Source organism: Platichthys flesus, chromosome 2, assembly GCF_949316205.1.
Source record: "Platichthys flesus chromosome 2, fPlaFle2.1, whole genome shotgun sequence".
In the NCBI taxonomy this organism is placed as follows: domain Eukaryota; kingdom Metazoa; phylum Chordata; class Actinopteri; order Pleuronectiformes; family Pleuronectidae; genus Platichthys; species Platichthys flesus.
The window spans coordinates 12,145,976-12,169,996 of NC_084946.1; the positions used below are offsets into that span (position 1 = coordinate 12,145,976).

Sequence of the window (24,021 nt, forward strand, 5' to 3'; positions counted from 1 at the left end):
GTCGAAATGTTTTCAGCGCTCGACTCGACTGTCACGTCTCCTCGCCAGTGTTCCAGAAACACTGCTGCCACGGAAACGTCCGCGTCACGAGTCGAGCATGTGTCCAGCCAAAGTAGAAAGAAAAAAAATTAAAGATAAAAAGGGGGGGGGGGGGGGGGGGGGGGCTGGTGAAGCGGGAACAAATGTCGAGAGAATTTTCCGTCTGTGGGTTTTCTGCAGGGACGAGAAACACATGATTAGACGGTGAACTTTTCAGATAACTGGACATGCATCAGCGTGTGTGTACAAACAAACACGTGTGGAAAAATCCCCAAAGCTCCTCGACTGCAAACGTTTCAACTGAGCCGCTCTCACTTCTCTCTTATTACAGGCTGTCTTTAAGGAAGAGAGAGCGAGAGGTCCAGCTACCAGGGGTAGTGTGTCGGGTGATGTGGGTGTCACATGACTTTCATTAGGCCACCAAAGCATGAGGGTGTTAATTCATGGGAACGGGCTTTAATGGGTGAAGCTGCATTCTGCTGAATTTATTAGCTTTTTCTTTTTAATAGAAAAAATATTAACAAGACGCGACATTAGTGTACACAACCGATCGAAACACACAAACATTGTGCTTTGACAAGATCTGATCAGGCCGCACAACTGCATATTATCATAGGGGATAGTCACTTTAAATTTGGGCTGACATGAAATCTTATATTTATGTTGTGATCCATCCTCATTTTCTATGATCTACTAATGTCTAAGCTGATGCTTGTACCTCTACAGAAATCTCACAAGTGTTACCTTTAAATATATATATAGATCATTAAAATAGACCATGTAGTTGCAGAGTTATACTCAAGCGGGGGGGCCTGAGAATTCAGATTTTTTATGGGTTAAAGTCACAGTTTTTATGATTTTCATGAAATCTAGCCTTGTGTTTTTATCATGTATTTACCTTCATAGATCCGTATCATAGATTAGATTGCATAGGTCAGTACCAAGACAAAAAAAATATATACATACACAGATTACACGCTCCAGTAATGATAGTTTTTATCGCTAGTGGCAGATTCCGCCCTCTACGCTCTGAATCCAGATCTTCTGTTTTAAATTACAAATATCTCTAATAATAGCTTTAATGATAATAACCCATTTGAACATCTGTTAAACAGTTTGACAGATCCTGATGCCTGAGTCAGTCATGTGGCCTTTTGTTGCCTACGTGTCAAACCAGAAGTCATCCCTCCATGGCTCTCTGTCCCTGCAGCTGTGTGAAGAAGGCCAACACACACACACACACACACACAGACACACACACACACACACACCCTGTCCACCTGCACTCAGCTCGCAGTGTAGGTCCAAAAATAAAGATGAGTATCAGAAGCCACAACTTCTGGATGAGGCTTTTTTTAAAACGCAGATGAGCCGCAGAGGACTTTACATCTGGTCCCAAATCAGTCGAGAGCCAGAGCCAGAGATTTGATATGTTCAGAAGAGCTTCCAACAGCTGATCAGTCCAAACTGTAAAACACACACACACACACACACACACACACACACATCGGACGCAGCAGAGCCAGAGGTTCCGGTGGAGGAATGAGCAGTGACAGACATTTTGATTGTTCTGTAAACAGAAGGGAGAGGTTTGATTTTTTCCAACTCAAACAAAACAATCGTCTCATTGTGAGCGTCTCCTGCTGAGCCAGACACCCACATGTCCGAAAATCACGCTCATCAAAACCCTCATTAACTGTCCACAGGGCATTCATGCTGGTGTGTGCACGTCAGGGAAAGTACTTGGGCCTGTTCTACACTGAAGGTACAAAATATTAGGGACAGTTCCTGATGCAAACTGATGGAGCGAAGCCACGTGAAGTCAATGATCCTCTTATTTCCTTTAGGAAAAGTGTGTTGGGTGCAACAGCAACAGCATTTCAGTGCCATCCTGACCATCGGCATCAATTAACAGCCTCACAGTTAATTCAATCAGTCTTACTGTAATCAATATAAAAAAATAACTAAATATTAGACACTAATTATGAAGTGTTTAGTTTTTTTGTCCACCCACTAATATCAGGGTTGTAAGATCCGAGAAAACTTTAAAAGAAGAATCAGCTCAACCTTTTTGATGACTCCCTCCATCATGCATATTGTGCATACTCATATGTATGAGTGACTGAATATGTAAAGTACACATAACCTCAGATACTGTATGCATACTGCTTAAAAACTCAAACACACACACACACACACACACACACACACACACTCTTGTCTTTGAAGTTCTCCTGACTCCTTCTAAACTGCTCTCTCTCCTCAAACTGAACGAGCTCAGCACCAGGCCTCGATTTTCATTCCCCCCTGTAGAGCTGATGACAACAAGCACAGCAGACTGGTGGGTAATAACCAGGGCGCTGCATTCAAGGACACTCGGCTCCACGTGCAGGGGCCTTGACTTGCGATCCCCCAGCGCCGGCTGGAGCCCTCAACGTCTGCTGCAGAGGCCTCTGGAGGTTTTATAATAACGCAGAGTGGAACACCTGCAGTGTGCACATGGCCTGCGGCTGTGTGTGTGTGTGTGTGTGTCTGTAATGTGCCTGTAATCATGTATATGTTCGCAGATGTGTGTCAACGTGTGTGTTTCCAATGTGTTTACCTTGACCTGATTAAAAGTGTGTATTCCCTCCAGCACAGCCTCATCTCTGCATCTCATCATATTTCACTGTATCTTTCCATTTAAACACTTATCTTGTACTTGGTCCTTTTACTTGGAAGGACTTCCTGACTTCCTAAGTCTGCTAAAACTCAAACCAGGAGGAGAACCAGATAAAAATCACTGAATCAACAACTATGAGCGTGTTCCTGTTTACTAACCTACAGATGTGTTCACGTACATGCACATACACAAGCTAATTAAAGACCAGCACAAACACGTGCACAAATACACACCAGTGCACATGTATGTGCGCTGACAGGCCCATGTGCCTGACCCCAACCCTGCTACACACACCTTCCTAATACCTCACAACTGTTTCCAATCTAAAGGTTCCTGCTTGTCTGGGCCCCGGCGGGGCCTGATTGCACGATACAAGATCCTGAGGAGGAGAGGGCAAGGCTGCGGAGAGAGAGAGAGAGAGAGAGAGAGAGAGAGAGAGAGAGAGAGAGAGAGAGACTGACGTGCCTACACTTTTTTTCACTCTCCCTTTCTTTTCCTCCTTTCATGCTGTACCTGTGCAGGAATCTGGTGTCTGTTAAAATAACTGAAAAAACCCAGAGCCTGTGTGAAGTCGATCCGACAGATTCTGGAGAAAAACATTTGTCATAAAAGCATCAGAGGTCTGTCAAACCAAGATAATGCACATCTGACAAAGTGGAGCAGCAGCAGAGTTTGGATTTACCAAGATAATGTTTATTTTTAGTTGAGTTTAGTTTAAGAACCAGGAAGTCTTGTTTTTCACGTTATTTATTGTGGCTTCAATGTTTTCAGTCTGAGGACAGTTTAAGTGTTTGGGAAACAAGCATTTAATCGTGGTTAATTTTCAGTTACGTTTGTAAAAATGTTCAATTATTTTTATTTATCTGAATTTTTTATTAATTTATTCCATAATATCCAAAACCCGACTTTTTACTGAAGTTTTTGTAATTGTGTTTTAACATGTGTTTGCATTTACTTTTCCAGTAATACTTTAAATAATTCAGTAATAGCTGTATATAACATATAAGTGAAGCTAGCTTGGATCTGGTTTATAATTGGTTATAATGTCTACATTTTTTTATACATTAAGAAAGAGATTCTCCCCAGGTAGTCTTTTTTTTTGCAGGGTTGTCCAAAGTAAAGCAGCAGAATAATTTAAGAAAACTGACACAGACCAAACTTTTGATTTATTTAAATGCTTAATGTTGTTTGAGCAACATCAAGTTTATGATGTTTAAGGACGAACAACTAAAATGAGCTAATAATTAACAGCATATTATGATTTACTAAATCTGTATGAAATGGAAATTAATTGAGAAGTTCTAATCAGTGAGTAATTGAAAAGGATTCTGTTTCATTGAATTTTTGATGTGTTCATAAGAACTGAACCCATTCACCTTCATATTGAATTAATTAAAACAGTTTTTCAAATCTGATCATTTTATCGGTTTATGAAATTTTACCAAATACACTGGATTACATTTGTTTACAATTGCATACAAACCTTTATTTTAAAAACCAAAACAGACAATACCCCAGTTAGAGTATTGTGGAGTAATGTTTTGTAAATAGTATCTTTAAAAACTTGAATGCAGAATTTCTAAGGTTTTTTTTATAATTTGTTAATCAACATTTTTCATTTCATTTTACTTCCTGTTATTGTTTTTCTGGTGAACTTTCAAACAACTCTGCATTTCGCAGAAATAAATATTAAATCAAAATGTAGAACATGTACAGATGTAACAGTTTGTGTTGTATCTATTTTTGCTTTCTTTTTTTTTCGAAAGATATTAATTTAATCTTATTTAGTTTGTGTAGCCTGTTTGTCTGTATTTATTTGTTGAGCTTTAAGGCTCATGCAAAAATAACTGGAGAATAATTTTTATTACTATTCTGAATGTGAAAATAAACACCAACTCAGATAAAACCTGTAAATTCACGTCCATGTGCAGAAGACATGGGAAACACGTGTGTGTGTGTTTGTGTGTATTATTCTGTCACGTGTCCGTACATTACTGTGTATTGTGTATGAGTAGGCCTCTCTGTGTTTGTCAGTTGTCTTCATACCTGAGGGGCTGCAATGGAGCGTCTTGTTGCACTGGACCAAACTGTGGCACTGAGAGGGGAGAAGAGTGGAAGTGGAAACGATGCGGAGGAACAGGGGGAACTACGACAGGTTTTAGTTGCACATATCCAACTGTGGATGTTGGAGAACGTGGTGGATGTTAATGAAGTGAAGCATCATGGAGCACAGAGACTGAGCAGGATGAGAAATGATCGAAAGGTGGGAGATGAAAAGGTCAAGATCGGACCAGAGGGCTTGAATTCAGAGGTTCAGGGGTCAGGAAGTGGGCGCAAACACAGACAGAGGCGGAGGGGTGGAGATGTGGACACGAGAGGATGTAGGAGAAAAGTTCGAGGGGGTCCTAGTGGCTGGTGGACATGGCCCAGGCCCCTTCCATCCTCCAGACAGAGAAGGCATAGCTGAGTCTCTCGTGGGCCAGGTAGTTGCAGCTGGCCAGCTTGGCGTCCATCTCGTCGCTCTGCAGCACCTGGTAGAGGAAGTCGATGTAGCGCGAGGCCAGCTTCAGGATCTGGATCTTGCTCAGCTTGTCGGAGGGTAACGTGGGGATGATCTTGCGCAGAGATGAGAAGGCATCGTTCAGCGACTGAGTGCGTTGACGCTCCCGCACGTTGGCTATGACGCGTTGAGAGTGGAGGTCCTCAAAGGGCTGGTCCGGCCTCGGGCCCAGCGGCGTGGGCGCCAGCGACACGACAGTTGTGGGGCTTTTCTTCACCCTCTTGGGGCCGGCCGGCAGCAGGCTGGTGGGGCTGCCGGTGCTGCTCTCCTCGGCCTGACTGAGACTGTCCTTCTTGGGATACGGCGATCGTTTGCGGTTCCCTGAAGGGTGGTTCTTCTTCGACCCCCTCTCCAGTTCCTCTTCACTGGCCCCCAGCCCTCCTTCAGGGGAGTTAGTGCAGGAAACCTCTTCTCTCATTGTATCGTCCACCAAAGACTTTCCCGGTCCACAACAGAGACGGACGTAGTACGGCTCTTTTTCACTGCCAACCCCTGGTGATAGCCCGACAAGCTTTGGCCACAAAACTCTTCCACTCCGTCAAACAAAGTTACGGCTGCTGACGCTCCATCTGATTGGACGTCGCTCTGGCTGCTCCGTTTCCCGCTTAGCTTGTTAAATTTCTCACGTTCACATTCCCCCTCTCGACCTGGCAGACGGAACAACAACAAACCATCTGACAGGCAGGTCCACCTCTACCTCTTTTATACCCAAACGCTAACCCAGTGCCTGCAGGCACTTCTCATTGGCTCAGCGGACTTCCAGAGGGCGAGGTCCGTCCTAAGACAGGCAGGGAAGCAGGAAGAGAGCGTTTGCTGGGCGGGCGGTAGAGTAAGGGGGTAAGTGGTGCTCTCAGCCAATGAGGAGTGCTGTGTCTAATGTTGCAGAGATGTCTGAGGCTTTATGGGTTCCAGATTGGTGCTGGAGCGTCAGTCCGCATGCAGCCATGTGTCTGCATTCTTGTTCATCAATTCATTGTCAGGACCGAAATCAGCCTTAACTTATTAGTTCCAACAGTTGACGGTACTTGCTTTAATGTATTCTTTTAACGAATACATATGATTAAATTTATATGGTATTTTCATGATTAAACATTTCTTTAAACCTTTTTTTTTTTACAACCAATGAGTGACATTAAAGTCATAACTCACACATAGGCATGGAGTGAGAAATGTTTTTCGAGTTCACATTTGATGTGCACCGATGCCGAAAAAACAGTCTCTGAAAAACAAATCTGTTCAACCAAGGGTCACAACATCAACCGAGTCAGTGATGATACTGCGGATTAAAAGACTGAGGGAGGATTTATGGGTTAAATAATGTACTTTATGATGTGGAACTTATGTTTATAAATGGTACAAAGCAAAGATTTTTGCCGTGACGAATGGTAAAGCTCTGCAAATGAAAAAAAGGACTGTACATAAATCTGTTTGGCTGCAGCAGATTTAGGTACAGAGAAAATATGAGGTTGTGAGAGCGTAATTCCTGGAAAGATTCTCACCGTTTTTTTTCTGACCCATTACTAAAATGCTGATTTACTCAAAGGTCTTAACACCTGACTGGTGCTTGTTTGAGAGAAGTTCCTGAATGAATGAACACTTCTAACATCACAGCTGACGTCAGCCGTCCTCCTCCTCTCTGCTGGATCAGGAAGGCAGCGCAGACAGGACCCTAAATAACCCCTGACCCCAGTGGCCCAGTGACCTCGGTCTGCAGAGGTGAGAGAGCACCTAATTGTGCCATCCATGGCCCCGAGGCAGAGCCGACACATGTTCCACCTCCACGCCGCTAACCCATCTGGATCTGCAGCCGCTTCAACACATTATCGCAGTTGTGACACAGCAGACAGGTTCTTCTTAAGAAACTGACAACGCATGGCTCGGGGTCCACGTTTTTTCTCAATCTGCGTTGAGGCGCCAAGGTCGGGGGAGCTACAAATTGAACCAATGACTAAGTCTTGTGTAATCGTACCTTAGAATCTCAATCCTTTTCCCAACATTGTGTCCGTTTATACCTTCATGCGTCACAGTGACTCAAGTGCCGATCACTGCAGAGAAATCTTGTGGGGAGTTTACCGCTCCTCCAAGCTGCAGAAAGATTGTGCTTTTTGATGACAGCATACTTAATGGTACCCGTTACACTTCAACACCTCCAAGACATGTTTTTTACAAGAGTTACTCTTTCCTGTTTCCCAAACTGAAACTGTGCTGCGATAAAATGTTTTTTTTTTTTTCAGAAATAGGTTTTATTTACTGACAAACAGTTCATGGGTTGTTGCTAAATCTCATATCAGTCTCCATAAGCTGCTTGACAGCTTCAAGCCGACAATTTGGGTGTGATTGCGGCGGCACTTGAAGGGCCGCATGTGCAGGGAGCGGCTCAGAAGATTTTTGATGAGCCCCATGATTGCGCTGGTTTACATTTCATTCGGAGAGCGAAGTTGAATGGAAAGTAGCTTGATCCCAGTTGGGTTCAATCAACTTGAAAAGGAAAGAAAAAAGAAAACTCATCTGGCCATCAAAGCAAGGCCGTGGACAGAGACAGTGAATTATACAAGGTTGTATTTACATAACAGGCCGAGTCAGCTCCGGGATTAACTGGTATTAGAAGTTTGGGCTTATTTGGAGCTCCGGTGGAGACATCGGAGGGACAGGAAAGTCATCGTTGCGGCGGCTAATCTCAGGAGCAGCCGCTTACCTTTTAGAGAAAGCGTGGCAGCGTGCCACCACCGCCATGGAAAAAATTAGCTAACGAAGCGAGTAGTCCAACAGGAATGTCGTGGCACACTAGAAGAACAGAAGGGAGAAGAAAGCGAGAGAGAGAATAGGGAGAAGAATAGGAAAAGGGGAAAAGAAAAGGAGAAGAAAGGAGCGGGAGAAAGGGGGAAAAAAGTGAGGCTGTCCAAACAGAACCAGATGCAGGAGTGTGGAGGCTCGTTTGATCTCTGTCCTCATAGGCTGATTGATGTTGCACATTTCATTTCCTTGTCAGAGTCTTGACATAATGTTTCACTAAACACTCAGGTCCTGCTCTCCTCTTCGCTTTCCTTCCAACGGGTCATAATTAACCCTCTGCGGAGCTGAAAATAGATCATACGCATCATACACATATCAATATATATCAATATATATTGGCTTGCACATACACACGGGGGAGTTCGATATCAAAGAAGACCGATGTGTTGTCTATTTCTGTCTCCGCACCATATGGTTTGGTCCCGACTGAAATACGGCACTGTGGAGCGGCCGTGTTGAAACTTTGAAGTTTGGAGGAAGAAAAAAAAAAAACTGTTCATAATGCAGTCAGTTCAATTACCGTCATACGCCAAGAGGTCGGAGCTCTGCAGTGACGTACTGGACTGGTAGGAGCGCACCGGTGTGACCAATCATAAGTGATGTGTTTGGAAATCCACGCTGGCTCGACAAGAGGAACCAATCATTAGATTCCTGCGCACCTTCACCCAGGGAGTTTCTTCACCCTCCCGGCCGCTGTTATTGATGTTTGCACACACACACTACGCCCTGCCCCCCCACTCCACCCCCCCACACCACCCCACTCCTCATACCCATCCTTCCACCGCTCCATCCCTCCCGAGGAGCCTATAGTGGCACAAAGAGGCAGACATCTGGGACCCATTTCCCCCCCTGGAGAAGCCCTTCCTGTGGGGTATCCACTTAGAGGGGTTCTGGAGGAGCGGGGGGGTTGAGGGGCTGAGGGGTGAAGGTATAGGCTAGGTGGGGGATGGTGGTGATGGGGCTGGATGGGGTGGAGGGGGGGACTTCTCGCAAACTAACATGAAAGGTAACCTTGTGTTTTTTTAGTCCTGAGCAAAAAGTCACATCATGAACAAGGATTCAAGTTTTGTTGACGATCAAACGCTCGATTAGGTGATTATAATTCTGCGTTAGTTGTGGGATGAACATTTATATTTAAATACTTTTAATTTAGGTTACTTTTCACTGTTACTCCAAAAAACCTATATCAACAAATATCTACTTTCGCCTCTGCTACATTTTCCCTATAAACTCTGTTACAGGTTCACATTGTTTTCTACATTTTCAAAATTAGTAAATTACGAGAGTTGGTTCAATGAACCATTCAGAGCAGGCAGGTAACATTAAACCCCGCCTCCTTCAACAGTACCTGTATCTAATGGAGTAGATGACCAACTTCCACTGCTAGGATCACATTGAATTCTGTTGCGCATGCACTTACGTAAATCTACTGAGGTCCGCCATCTCAGACGCCTGCTTTCTTTCTTATTTTTTCCCAGACATCTTCATTTATTGATGGCTATCGGGACATGAAGAGGATTTCAGCAAAGAAGATGAAAAATTTAGAATTTCGTTGAAGTAAAATATTTGAGTCCTTCCTCCACAACAAAAAAGCTGGTTAACTTCGCACAAAGACTGAAAGCTGCCCAGCTCTTTCTGAAGGCAACAAACCGACCTATCAACTCCTTGTAAGTTGAAAAAACAGAACATGTTTATTTATTACAAACTAAACCTGAAGAGTAAAAAAAAAAAAGATATTCACCATTTTACTCTTTTAAACTGCAAACCACATTAGCTTTAGCAACCAGCTAAAAATCATATTTTTCACAATTTCTACCTGTTCCTTTGAATCGACAAATCAGAAACATAACAAAGTTGAGTTTTAAGACTTGACCAACAAAGGAAGCACACAATAGAAATTACATTTCTTCAATTAATCAACACAAGAGCTTATTAAAAGACTCTAAAACTAAATTTCTCAATGAGCTTTTTGTTTCTATCAAATTAGAACAGGTCTGTTTTTTTAACAGAAGATGTTTTCTCTCGTCTCCTGACAAGTGAGACACTATCTGTGCTTCAATCACAGTATTTAAGTCAAACTGTTTATGTTGTGGGTATATATGATACATATAGTCAACTCTGTTTGTATAATACATTTTAAGAACCTTCAGTTTCTTCATTGCTTATTTAGTCATAATTATATGATAACATAGAGAAACACTCAAGATTTGAGATAACATTTTCCGAGGCTTTAAACTGGTATAAAGGACATTGGATCCCAATCCCACAACAATCGGCAAGCTCCATTTGATAAGGTGAAACATTGCTGACGAAGTTCATCAGACCATGAGGTGGGACTGTTTAGTCAGATGTTTATAGATGCCGTCAATGTGTGTTTCTCACATATAAAACCACAACCCTGCATTTAAAAACACTTCCCTCCCCCACTGCGTGCGAGCCTGTATTATTCTTATTTAGCTCTGACTTATCTTCTCCTACTTGACCGTAATTTATCATAATATTTAGTGCTCAAGCTTCCTTCAAATGTCCCTGCTTTCATGTGTAATTTAGCCAATATCCTGCTCTGGCTCTGATTACAGTGTTTAAGTGCTGGGGTCCGTCCATGGCACATTACAAACTCTCCCAGTGGAGCGCACAGCTGAGCTGAGGGATACAGCTCGCTGGGCTGCTGTAAACTGGGCAGCAGGTCAGGCTGGATGGAGAGTGGAACAGAGGAGCCAGTGCATTGTGGGTACAAGCTGACGTTCACTGGGGATCATGGGCAGTCAAGATGAGTTTCGCTGCTTTGGATCGTAAGATGTAGCAAATGGATTTATCAATAATAAATATGCCAATTGTAAATTATCGAAGGGTTTTATGCCATTGGAACACTTTCATTCATGTTTAGCATTTTTAACCAGTAGGAAAAAAAAAGTGTATAACCCAACTAATGTAGTTGAAATACCGATAAAGGCCATTTTATGGGTTTATACATTATACACAGACATAACTTGCCCTATAATGATATATTTGATATTACTAAAATATATTATGTTGTTCTTAATGAGTTTATATATCATTTTACACTCATAAGCCTACACAGGAGAGATCCCAGTTATTAAGAAATGCAATAATTATAACTTAAAGCTGCTTAAAACCAGATTAAAATGTTTTATTAACCTGTATAGTGTTTAATTATGAATAGAAGAATTGTAAGTACAATTATGGCCCAAAACACCTGGTGTTTAATCTTCCGTTTGAGAAACAGTGTCACTATATTTAACAATAAGTCATTTGTGGCTCCAGAGCCTTCTGTGGCTCAGTCACAACTTGGCAACCCAAAAGTTCCTATCATTAACTTTTTAAAACTGATCATAAAGTAATAGTGATATTTGGTATACTATAACTAGGGGGTTTCTTATTACAAGTGTTTTTTCAGTGTTAATGTTACACAGAAGCAAACCACATACGTTAGACATAAAGTTTAATATAAGGAGTAGATGTCACATGAAACCTTTTAGGATTCGCAACAGGATGCTTGTGTCAGTGTCTGTGTGGTGGTGCATGTTTGTGTATGTGTGTGTGTGTGTGCATGCATGTGGAAGGTGGCTCGAAGGTTGCATCATATCATGTCCATATGGGCAAACAGCAGGTCATGTGATCTCCTGTTTTATGTGATAATGTGAGACAGGGGCAACACCTACCAAGAACAGCTGCACGGAGACCTAGAGGAGGTTCAAAAAAACTGGTCGTTGCACGTTGACCAGAATCTGTGCGATTACTGTAAAACCGCTGAGTGAAATCAGCCAGGCAGAGAGATAGTGACGTTACACACAGCTCTATATATAGCAAACGATCACATGAAAGTCAGTCTCCCTGCTGAGTCAGCCGTTCACATTCGACCCTACTAAGACTTTCGGTGAGTCCTCAGATCACAGCTGACCATGTGGTCACTCGAGCTGGAAAATCCTGTTTCAGCGTGAATGTCAGAAATGAGCTTTTCAAAACCACAAGACTGTTGCTCACAGGAGAGCGTTCACAAGAGCCTGTGCACATGAAAAAGAGAGAGACGAGGATAACCACTCAGCATCCCTGTGTGAATATAAACTCCTGATCAGGTCCCTCTCTGTTCCCTGGTTTCAATGATTTGTAATAGGTAGACCACAATGTGCTCACTACTTAGTCTTTGCTCGAAATTCAAATAGCACTGGAACACCTTTTTGGCCCTCTGTGAATACGGCTCCTTGTTGTAGAATAACAAATAAACAACAACCCACAAACCACAAATCGATTTCTTTCTTTCGATAAGGAGCCTGGCAGGGAGTCAACCGCTGCCGTCTCCAGCCTCTCACTTCAATGAGTGGTTGCTGGAAGCAGTGTCAACCTGGGATCTGTGGAATTAGGCTGTATCACGCATCCAGCCCTGTCAGGCAGTGCGGCACTCTGTGCAAAGGTAGAGAGGAATGCTGCCTTTCTACAACAGAGCTATTGCATTAGAAACATCAACAGAGCCAGCTTCAAAGGGGTGCGCCTTCACATTGAATCAATTCCCATAGATTAGATGACCTTACCAAAGTTACATTGCGCTAACGTTTCTTTATGGTTTTTCAAATCCCTCGCTCTCTGGTTCTGTTTCCCCTGTGAAGCCACTTCAAACGGCCTCTGCCATGGCATATCCCTTTGTGCTCTAAAACAGCAAATATGTGTCTCTCTAAAATGTTTCAGATGCGAGCTCTCAGTGGTCCCAGAGGCACAGACGGCATCGTGCACAGAAACACAATGAGTCGAGGGAGGGAAGAAACAATGGCTGAGTGTTAAGGTGGGACGTCTACTGTGCTGTGTCCTCTCAGACCTGTGTGCTGACAGCACATTAGAAGCCCTACCTTTGCACTCAGCTAATGCGCTGTCAACAGGCAGGCCCTAAAGGAGAGAGAGAGAGTGTGACTGACCGGTGAGTGATGGAAGGCGACGATAAAGACTGAGAGATGCACAGAGAAGTTAAGGATAGAAATGCTGCAGCGGTAAATCAGAGTGGTAATAGAGGAGATGGGAGGGGAGGGAGGCGGGGGGGCTGTAAAGGTCCAGAAACATATGTTTCAGTTTGTAAATAAAACAGTAAATTGCTATGGATATTGCTTAAATATCTGTGGGCTTTGTACCACACTTTGCGGAAGTTCTTCGGAAATCATTCAGGGACGGCCTCCTTTAAATGCCAAAGCAGCTTCTTAATGTCAGAGGCCATCTGGTTCTCGACCAATTCAAGATGTTTGCTTTTCATTTAGTGTTTTTCCCCTCTCTTCTTTTTTTAGATCAAATGTTTCACTTTTTTGTTTCATTAATCCCAACATTCATATTTCGCAACCGACACTTTTGGACGTCACGCAGCGCAGACACAAAGCTGGGAATCCTTGCCCAGCTTTTATCAGAAAGAATGAAAATAATTTTATAACGAAGAGGTACTTTTCATGTTAAATATAAATATTTTGTTATATGTAAATTGTGTATGTTTATATAACTGCAGGTGATACACATATGATCCGAAGTGTAATACTTTTCCATCTTAATACTTGTGTAGCTCGGGACTTTTACTTGTTTTGGATGATAGTGTCGTATTCCTACTGTAATAGATCTAAATGTCTCATCCAACACTGTTAATTTATAAGCTTGTGATTAAACGCAAATATCCAAAACAGAGTGTTTACAGCATTGAGGACGGAAGTTTTCAAATGTTCTAACTGTGTAGAAGTATTATAACCATACTGCAGAATTTCAAATTACGAATATTCAAAGTTCTAGAATTAGTTATCTCAAATATAATAATAAAACTTCTAAAAATAAGTTTTTTTGCAATCAAATGTGAGTACAGATAAGTAACAGTGAGTATGCAGTGTTATGATGTTTTATTATTTAACCAAGTGAGCAGTCCTTAATATAAGCAGGTGGTCGAGATTAAGAACATTTTGGCCACTTGATATTCCACTGGGTATCTCATGTATAACGACACATCATATCTTAGAAAAAGAGCACGTGTTTGGTTTGTTGAAGATCGAGCTGAAAAGCATTTTTACAATAAATACAGCCATCAAATGAGGAGTGGAACTTACAGCACAGTTGAGCAGAATGAGCTCGAAATACACAAGTTAAGTAAAAGCCCCATGTACTTAAGTACTTCTTGAGTACTGTACATGTACTTTTGTTACACTCCACCAGTGGACATTGTACTGCTAATACTTCTGCATAAATAAAAGAATGATTTTTATCAGAGGGTGTTGCCGCTCTCAGTTGAGCGACAGATCTCAGTTCATCTTCCACCTCTAGGTCCTATGAGATGATGGTAATTGTTTAATGCTCTGCTCTGACTACACGTTGCAGTGTGTCAGCGGGTTCTCATAAACAGGTCTGAGGGCGGACAGGTGGACGTGTGCTGATCGTGTCCTCCATGTGCATTTTCAAATATTTAGATTCTGACGTCGTGTGTTGAAAGAGTGTGAGTAATGCAAGGGGAAGCATTTCCCCTGTCGGCTGTTTGTTGCAGATTCTGATTCGGTCGCTTTTTAGTATCTAATTGAACAGGATGTTTAGGATATTTGTGTTATTTGAAAGTATAAACTATTGTTTCCAGCCTCACCACACTCTGCCAGACTGCCAGTCAACGCTCGAGACAACTTCCTTCCGCGATTTGAGTAGAAAGGAGTCCCATAATTGAGTGAAATGAGAGCCCTCCCTCTCTTTACATACCACACAAACAACACACACGCACACACTCCCTCACACACACTTTTTACAGGATGGTGTATAAACTTAATAGGATGCATTTGGTTCCACATCCCCCAGCTTGCTCAGTGGAAAGAGAGCTGGATTGTTTTTCAGTTTCTTAATGTCGAAGTTTATAACGGCCAGATAAAAAATATTGCCATGGTGATCTAACCACAACATGGCAATTACCTTGATGCAATGAGACTCTGGGGGCTCACAAACAAGCCATTGTAACACAATTAAGATGCAAAAAAATGTCCTTAAAGCACAGAGGAAGGATGCAGCCATACAACAAAGAAAGTGAAACAGTGACGATATGATGGCTTCTAAAGGATCAAAGTTACTGATCTGTCCAGTAAATAATGAAAGGCTTTCTTCATTAATTACCAGAGAAGGTGATTTTTCCTCAGCAGCTGCAGAGATGCGTTAAAGAGACGTGTTTTCCATCGGATAATAAGAATAAACTGTATCTAAACAGATATTCTCCTGCAAACCAATCACTTAATGAGTTATAATAATGCACCGAATGCTGATTGTGCCGCAATAATTCCATCACATATTTTTCACATCAACTTCAAAGTGATTCTATCAGGCGGCTACCTCAAGAAAAAAAATCATACAGCAAAAACTCTCCGCCCCCACTTTCCCTTTGAGGGACAAAATAAAAATGTGGATGTATGGAATAATTGCCCGACTTCAAAGTGCAGGTTATTGGTCTGCATTTACTGTCGCGATTGCAATGCTGTGGGGTGTTTTTTCTTCATAAACGTGGCTCGGCTGGGTGGGAAAAGTGGCTCATTCCTCTCATGGCACAAATCCCACTCTAATGCCGACACTGACCCTCCTGACCCAGACTTAGAGGGAGAGAGAGAGAGAGTGAGAGAGAGAGAAAGAAAAAACTGCACGTGTAGCACCTTCAGTCAGCTTCTTTAACACCTTCTCATGTTCTATGAAGGTCCCAGTGAAAATAATAACTTGTTTTCTTCTGTTCAACTAATATTTTATAGGAACAGAAACTGTAAAAGATGCCGACACATTCCTTGTCATAAAGAGGAACAGTTACGAATCACTGGCAAAGCTATTTTATAAGATTTCACTGCAAAAACGCACCAGCGCACAGGAAGATGTGAAACAATGTTGTTTTTTTATTAACGTGGCTCTCACACACACTCCTGTACAAACACACACACACACTTACTCCCACACGTTGTTGTTATGCTTCATTTCTCACATTGGCAGTGAACAGAGATCTAGAACAATTAAAGGAAATAACACCAAAACAATCTCATTATTTCTGATGAGGACAATATAAAAATAACATTCAAGCAACTGTGGCAGATCAAAGCCCTAAACTGAGAGCCATATTCTAAATTATGATTTCCGACATTTCTTACTCTTTTAAAATAAAACTAATGTAAAAATCATTCTCATCATAAAGAGTGCCCATTAAAACTTCAAAAACATGCTCAATCCAAACATGTGGTGCTTATTTGGGATTGCACATAAGCACATTTGCTTGAGTGTTGCAGATTTGTCCTTTGCGGAACCCTGACGCTCTGTTGAAGCAGTGATTGGATGAACATTAAAGCCTTGTATCACACATTTCTCCGTATATGTATGTGCAACACGCCTGTCATGATTCACAGGTATAGAAAAACCATAAAGAAAACACATAGATGTAATATTACAAAGTTGGGATCTCAAGCACAAGTACTGTAAATGTTATTTCATTATTGGAACAGTGGCTCCCTCTAGAGGCTGAACTGTAACTGATAATTACCACTGAGGAGTTTGTGGAAACGTGACAGTTCAAGATGATAGTTTGGAGTTGTAATGTGCGATATTGTAAACATAATCAAATTGATCAAGGATCAAAGCATCAATAAATCAGAGCATGGCTTCTCTGTAAAGTTGTCAAGTCGACAACAAATCCTGCAGGTTTGGGTGGGAGACCCTGGTGAGACACTCAGACCAAAATCTCCCCCCTGAATTCTCTTCTGGTGTCCTCCGTCTCTCCCAGGCTGTGACGCTCCGGGGTAAGAGGTCAGCACAGTGAGTGAACAGTACATTCTGAGTGGGTCACTGGTGATGACATCAGAAGTCGCTGAGGATGCTGATGTCAGCGAACTCTTTGCGGTAGCGGTGAGCGCCCAAGGCGAGCAGGAAGGACCACTTCAGGGTCATGAAGCTCCACACACAGGACAGGTAGAGACTGTTGGGGTCACTCAGGGCTGTGGGAGGAGGAGACACACTGATTAGTATTCAACAATCTGCAGACTCTCTGCAGTGGTGTATTACTTCATTGCATTCACAGGAACAGGACGCAGGGAGGGACGACCTAAAATCATAATACCTCTGCCGCAGATGTTGTTCTGCAGAGGGATAGAAATGTATTTTAACTTTACTGCGATGTATAATATGATATTGGGAAAATATGGGATTTATATTTATTTAAAGTGCATTTATTTGTGATATTTCTAGTATCTCCAACATTGACTAATGTGAATTAACAGCAATTTTATATATTTAGAATGTATTCATTTGGATCTTTGTCTACAACCTGTGGAGCTTCTGTAAATTTTAAGACTTCTGACATTTCACGAAATTAAAATAAGTTCCTTTATACTTAATTTTGGAAGCAGGAAGCAGAAAGATTTTCACTTTCATCCGAACACCATTTTTAGCAGTTGCAGTTTAGCAGAATGGGGCCCTTGCTCACAGTTGCGGTTGCACCTAATTCCAAAGATGTTGAGATCAGGGGTCTGATGATGCCGGTCTAGTTCCTCCACATTAAAGTCAGTGCAACACTTCCTGTACAGACCTGGCTCTTTGCACAAGGGCATTGTCAGGCTGAAACATGAAGGGGCTTTCCTCACACACACTTGGAAGCATACTATTGTTAACTGCTGATTTCTGTTTGCTGGAGCATTAAGAGTCGAGGTGAAATGTAACTAAGGGGTCCAGCCCCGAGCCATGAAACAAAAATACCCACGCGATTGTGGACAAATGCAGATTACAATTGATGTTCAACATTTAAAAGCGGGACACTAGTTTGAAATTCAGAGGGAAATAGCACTATGTCCATTGATGGTCGCATTAAGAACTGACAAGCTTTCTTAATTGATGGAGGGCTAAGGACATTCTGGGAATTGTAGGAAAATCTGCAGTTTATGTGACATATTAAAACAGAATGAGTTGAAGTGGGAAAACTCTGCTTAGATCTTTATCCTGTAATATTTTGGTCTATTGTGACTATTACTACACAGCGTTGAATACTTTGCTACATAACAAACTTTACACAGACTCCAGTACAGTGTAACACATCTGTACAACTCTACATTTAAACATAGAGAACAACATTTTGCAAACACACACGGATACGTGAAGCAGGACAGCGATGTAGCAGAACTTACACTCTTTGTTGCTGATGGCGACAGACAGGAAGGTGATGAAGGCTACGACTGCGAGCAGCGAGAAGAAGACCCCGACGAAGAAGAAGAACTTGAGGCCCTTCAGCCAGGTCCTCCAGTAGTCCTGCAGGTACATGATGTGAGTGATGAGGGCCCACAGTGCCAGCACACCTGAGTCAAACACACACAAACACACACACACACACACACAGTTAAATCTAAAATAAATCTTAGACAAGTCATTTTTTAACTCTTCAGGCCGCCTCTGTTTACAGGGTATTCCAACACACACACACACATTTGTACTTCTATCTTAATGAGGACACTCATTGATATAATGCATTCCCTAGCCCCCTACCCTAACCCTAACCATCCAATCTAAATGCTTAAGTCTAACCCTAAAACCAAGTCTTAACCCGCAAACAGTCCGTTGAAGAAGTGAGGACTGGCCAAAATGTCTTCACTTTCCAAAAATGTCCTCACTCTGTAGGTTCTATGCCTAAAATAGTCCTCACGAAGATATAAGTACAGGACCACACACACACACACACACACAAACACACACACACACACACACACACACACAATACACTCTCTGTCCCCATTGTTTTTTCATGTTATTGTTGCATTGTAACCATAGACTGTCTATAAAGATGGTAACACAGGGACTGACAGTTTTGAAGAAGTACTACATTCAAAACCTATTGTTGTTTTTTTACAACAAGCCCTAAAGTCCAACAATAAGGAGACGTGGATGGTATTCAGGCAGCAATGAGGCTTATTGAAATAAAAACAAATATCTTGAAATTATCAGCATTAATTTTGATGCCACAAAAAAAAAGTATTATTTGTGTGCGACACTCTCAGGGGTACAGCAGGATTGTCTCACCAATATTTGAGCAGTACTGTTTTGCTTTCTAATACAGATTACAATCGAGTCTCTTTCTCCCAAATTCAGAATCTGTCACTTACTGTGTGGGGTCATTTTTTTTGTTAAGATACCTTGAAGCCAGAGTTTGCTGAAGGGCTATAAACTGACTTGGTGGTTCAATATGATTTAAATTAGTATACCTGACTTTACAGAGATTTTAACAGAGGACCGGTATTTTATGAGCATCGCCTGTGTCTGGTTAATAACCAGTCCGCCTATAGAGTCGGTGTGGCGCCTGCTACCAATCCAGGATCAGAGATCAGCGCACTGCAGCCTTAATATTACTTTCATTGAAGTCACAGACTCTTGAGTGCAGAAAAAGACACATGCTCTCAGGAAGACTTCCTCGTTTTCTATCACTTACATTTCTATCTCTCTCTGCTTATTAATTAGCTGATTCTGGATATCTTCAATGGCCAATCAGATTCTGCCATAATCCCATCCGCCAAATCATGCTGTTGCTGACTCTAAATCCGCCGTCAGCCGTAATTTCAGTGATCTGCTGTAAACCGCCTCTAGCTCCAATCGCCTCCAGTCTTCATCAAAGCCCTGGTCGAGTTCAGCAGAGTCACTCATCATCATGTCAGGGCCCTCGACCGCCACCAGTGTCTAGACCTGGGGGGGATTCTTATTCTACATTCAGCTTTACCCCCTTCTCATCCTGAACACATCACATAGGGTTCAAACGCAAAACAGATACTTAACATATACCATCACTTTCTTTTTGGGCATGACAATAAAAATGTTTGTTCAACTGTAACGTTGAAGTGTCGCCAGATTGAAGGGAAGTGACTAGAAACCAGTGGAACGATGGTGTTAAGATTAAAAAGTGCTGCAACAGTCTCAGCTTTTTAAATGACCCAAAGCAGTAGATGATCTGAGGAGTGACTGGGCATTTTCAGAGGCAGACATATCATGACACAGCATTTCGCCAAGTGCTGAATCACTGAATCACACTTCTGCCTTTATGTTCTCACGTGTTCTTTGTTTTTTTTTCTGTGAACATTTCACAATGAACTGGATGAAACAGTGACAGAGGGATCTGAACTGTATCAATCTGACTGCAGCCTCTGCTTCAGTCTCAGTGTTTCAGTGAATGTTTGGTGCAGATACTTATTTAGTGACAGTAACACTTTCAGGATAGTGTGATGATGAACATGCCAAATTCACACCCCCAGTCGCCATCATGCATTCAAAAGACAATAAAAGGGATTGTGTCCATGTATAAACTAAGCACACATTTGATATTGTTGCCTGTTTGTCATAGAACAGAGAGAAATCACCTGTGAGGGTCACTGATCTTAGCATTGTGAAAGAATGTGAACATCTCTGGATTTAGGAGCATTGGACCGCCCCTTATTTTTGATAAAAACTTGTGTGATCTATGATCAACTGATCTTTTGAAAAAAAACTAAAACTGATAACACAACGTCCTGTGGTTGGAGGAGAGCAGAGTTTACAGATATGAACCTCAACTGTGGCTCAAAGGTCACGTGGCAGACTGTAGCCTAGTTGTTCATAAAACCAACTCCTCTAAACAAGCTCTTACATCAAACACAGTCTAAAATCCAAACCACGCTTAAAAAAACAAACTCGGAGGATCATATATAATAATTTTAGTGCAGCACTATTAACTCTACATTAACACCAACCACTTTACTTCAGCTTTAAGCATTTCCATGCCCTCCCAACAAACAGTGGTTTATATTCTGCTGAGTATACTATAAAAATCACTTCAATTCAATAATGTAAAAGTCGAAAATGTTCTTTGAAAAAAGGTTGAGTATGAATCATAGTATGAATCATTTATATAAGCAAAATGTTGACATTGTACTTTATATAATTGTATTTTTATATTAATGCAATAGCTTTCTTTAATACAGGTTATATAACAGTTTATAATAGTTGTGTTTTCCTTTTTCCAACTAGGGTTTTCGATTATTTAAGGCAATAAAAGAGTTAAGAATGTGAAACCTGCAGCAGGATGCTCTGCACGTTTATTTAAAGGTTGAGTTTGTAGAATTTAGGAAGCATTAATGGTGAGGTGTCATGTTGCAGCTGAACACCCCTCACCTCACCCTTGCCTTCCAAACATGACAGAAACCCCCGTGGTAGCCTTCAGTTGTCATAAAAACTCAAAAGGTGTTTAGTACTTTGTCCAGTTTGGGCTTCTGTAAAACACATTGCGGCCTCCGTAGAGAGGACCTGCTCACGATGTAAATATTAATTATTTTTTTTTGCCAATAGATCCCTTTCACCTTTAAGACAAAATGATCGGACTGATCACTACAGCCCTTCAAACACAAGCGTCTAACTCTATGGAGGGAATATAAACAGGATCCGTTTCCAGTCAGTGGGCTCAGAGAGCTGCAGAATACATTCAGCCTGAAGAGGAGGTCGCTGCTGTTTATCTGCGGGCTGGAATAAACACACGAACATGACACAGACAAAACACCAGCTGACTGACACAAACACAAACACACACACACACACACACACACACACACTCACAGCAGTGTTTACCTGACAGTCCTCCCATGGTTGCAGTCCACGGCTGCTTGAACACGATGTTCCACACCAGAAAAGCAGAGCAGCCCATGATCGTACCGAACGAGGCGTACACGATACTGACGTGCGTTTTATTTACAGCCATGATCACATCAACAAACAAAAACAATAACAAATACAAAGGCGCCGCGCGCGCAGAGAAAGAGACACGAGCACAGGAGAAGCGAGTTTGAGAGACAGACACAGAGAGAGAGACAGAGATTGAGCGGGGGTAGAGAGAGAGAGAGAGAGAGACAGAGAGAGAGAGAGAGAGAGAGTGAGACGAGCACAGGAGAAGTGAGTGAGTGAGAGATACAGAGAGAGACAGAGGGAGGGAGGGAGAGAAAGATAAAGAGACAGAGCGGGAGGGGAGAGAGAGAGTTAAAGAGAGAGACGAGCACAGGATAATTGAGTGAGTGAGAGAGAGATACAGAGCGATAGAGAGAGAGAGCGCTGACAATTTCAAAACAACTACATCCGGTCAATCAAACTGAGCCGGCAGACCCAGTGTCAACCTGCTGACTCACGGTTGTTGTCACTGAGACTAAAGGGACAGAGTGGTTCTAGTTGTTCTGTCCCCCTGCAGATTAAATATCTGTTTCACCTTACGTCATCTGACATGAACCACAGACATGTGCTCAGTGAGGCGGCTCTGTGAACACAGCGCCCTCCTCAGGAGCAGGGGACAATTTAAAACCTTGGCCATCGTGGTTTGTTTACTTTAGCTTCATGTCGTCATTGCTGACAGCTCAGTGCTGTATGTGTAGAAATATCCTACTAAAAACGTCACTTTATCACAAGTGACACGAACAAACACAGAAATGACCATAAACCATTTTTCAGGGTTCCTACGCTGAGTTTTAAGTAATTCATATGCTTTTAAAAGAAACACTTTCCGTCATTACTTGGCCTGAAAGTTTACAAAATGCACATCCAAACAATTCCATCGGTCAGACATGAGCATTATTATCATTGTAGGTTACATATAAATTGTAGCGGCTTTTCACGCAGTTGTGTCAACGGACTCGTTTTAATTTATGGTTCTCCAAGGGCTCACATATCAAATTGCATGTGATTTATTTGAGTAGTCTACATCTATGTATTGTTTTTGTAATAAATAATGTTGTTATTACTACTTCGTGACGTCTACGAATTGTCTTTTTTATAATAACTGAACCGTGACTTGTTACTTCAAATGAATTTCATATTGATAAACTGTGATTGTTTTAACTCACATATCAAATTACATGTGATTTATTTGAGTTGTCTACATGCATGTATTGTTTTTGTTATAAATAATGTTGTTATTACTACTTTGTGACGTCTACGAATTGTCTTTTTTTAACAACTGAACTTTGACTTGGGATTTTAAGCGAATTTCGTATGGATAGACTGTGATTGTTTTACCTTATATATCAAATTACATAGTATTTATTTCCTTAGTGTTTATTTGAGTTTTCTACATCCATGTATTCTTTTTGTGATCCATCATGTTTTTATTACTACTTCGTAACATCCAAGAATTGTCTTTTTTTCAATCGTCTTTGTGATTTGTGGGTTTCTTTCTTGTTCTGATAAACTTAAGTCTTGATAACATTCTGAATGACAACCAAGTGTCGGATTTGATGACAGTGAAGACACTGATACAGATTCCAGACTGAGTGTGAAGCCATTTCTGTGAACAACCGTCATCACTGAGTGTTGGTGGAGTCCTCATCTTCATCATCTTAGCTTTAACAAATGTCAAACACTAGACTCAGAAGTTTAGCTGATTTCTTCGTAGTATATAAATCCAGCCTGAGGATGAATTACACAAAATTTACATAGATTAAGATGAAACTGCAAGTTTGTGTGTGTGCTTCTACAAACATTTCAACAGAATATAAAACCAAAAAGCAGTCGGTGCTGCGTTCAAGGTCGATCAGGACAAACTGCTCCGAGAAAGCAACAGCTTGGTGCCATGTGAGCTGTTTGTAGATATCTGGCAGAACTGGAAAGTTCCAGTATTTAGCGACAACATGGCTCAGGCACCAGGAGCTGAGAAGACGGCACTAGACGACCACTAAGGAGCTCTTCCTCACGACCATTGGTAAATAAATCATACATCTTCTCTAATTATACATCCTGCTATAAGTTCGTGAAACACTTCAAGACACAGGACCGAACTAATTCGTATGTCTTTTGTCATGAGTGCCACAGTCACGATCTTCGTGTGTGCAGGGCGATTAGCCACCAAGCCAGCTAACTAATGGCAGCAATGGTGTTAGCTTAGTTTAGTGAATTGAAACGCAATAACCCCATTATCGAATGAGGAGAAAGAACCGGAAAAAAAAAAAAAATGTTA

The 24,021-nt window shown here is 41.7% G+C and overlaps 2 protein-coding genes across 2 annotated transcripts; both read right to left on the reverse strand.

Moving 5' to 3' along the window:
* Window positions 1–154: 154 nt before the first annotated feature.
* On the reverse strand, window positions 155–5,900 carry LOC133964999 (twist-related protein 2-like). Its single transcript, XM_062399363.1, has 2 exons — window positions 4,748–5,900; window positions 155–213 (listed from the first exon to the last, which is right to left on the reverse strand). Exon 1 carries the CDS (start codon window positions 5,677–5,679, stop codon window positions 5,107–5,109), a length of 573 nt encoding a protein of 190 aa, XP_062255347.1. The 5' UTR covers window positions 5,680–5,900; the 3' UTR covers window positions 155–213; window positions 4,748–5,106.
* A 10,014-nt stretch (window positions 5,901–15,914) lies between these two features.
* Window positions 15,915–21,994, reverse strand: LOC133963531 (heme transporter hrg1-A-like). The gene is made up of 3 exons (XM_062398261.1): window positions 21,654–21,994; window positions 18,203–18,370; window positions 15,915–17,020 (listed from the first exon to the last, which is right to left on the reverse strand). The coding sequence occupies exons 1-3, from the start codon at window positions 21,781–21,783 to the stop codon at window positions 16,884–16,886; spliced, it is 435 nt and encodes a 144-aa protein (XP_062254245.1). The 5' UTR covers window positions 21,784–21,994; the 3' UTR covers window positions 15,915–16,883.
* Between the last annotated feature and the right edge of the window lie 2,027 nt (window positions 21,995–24,021).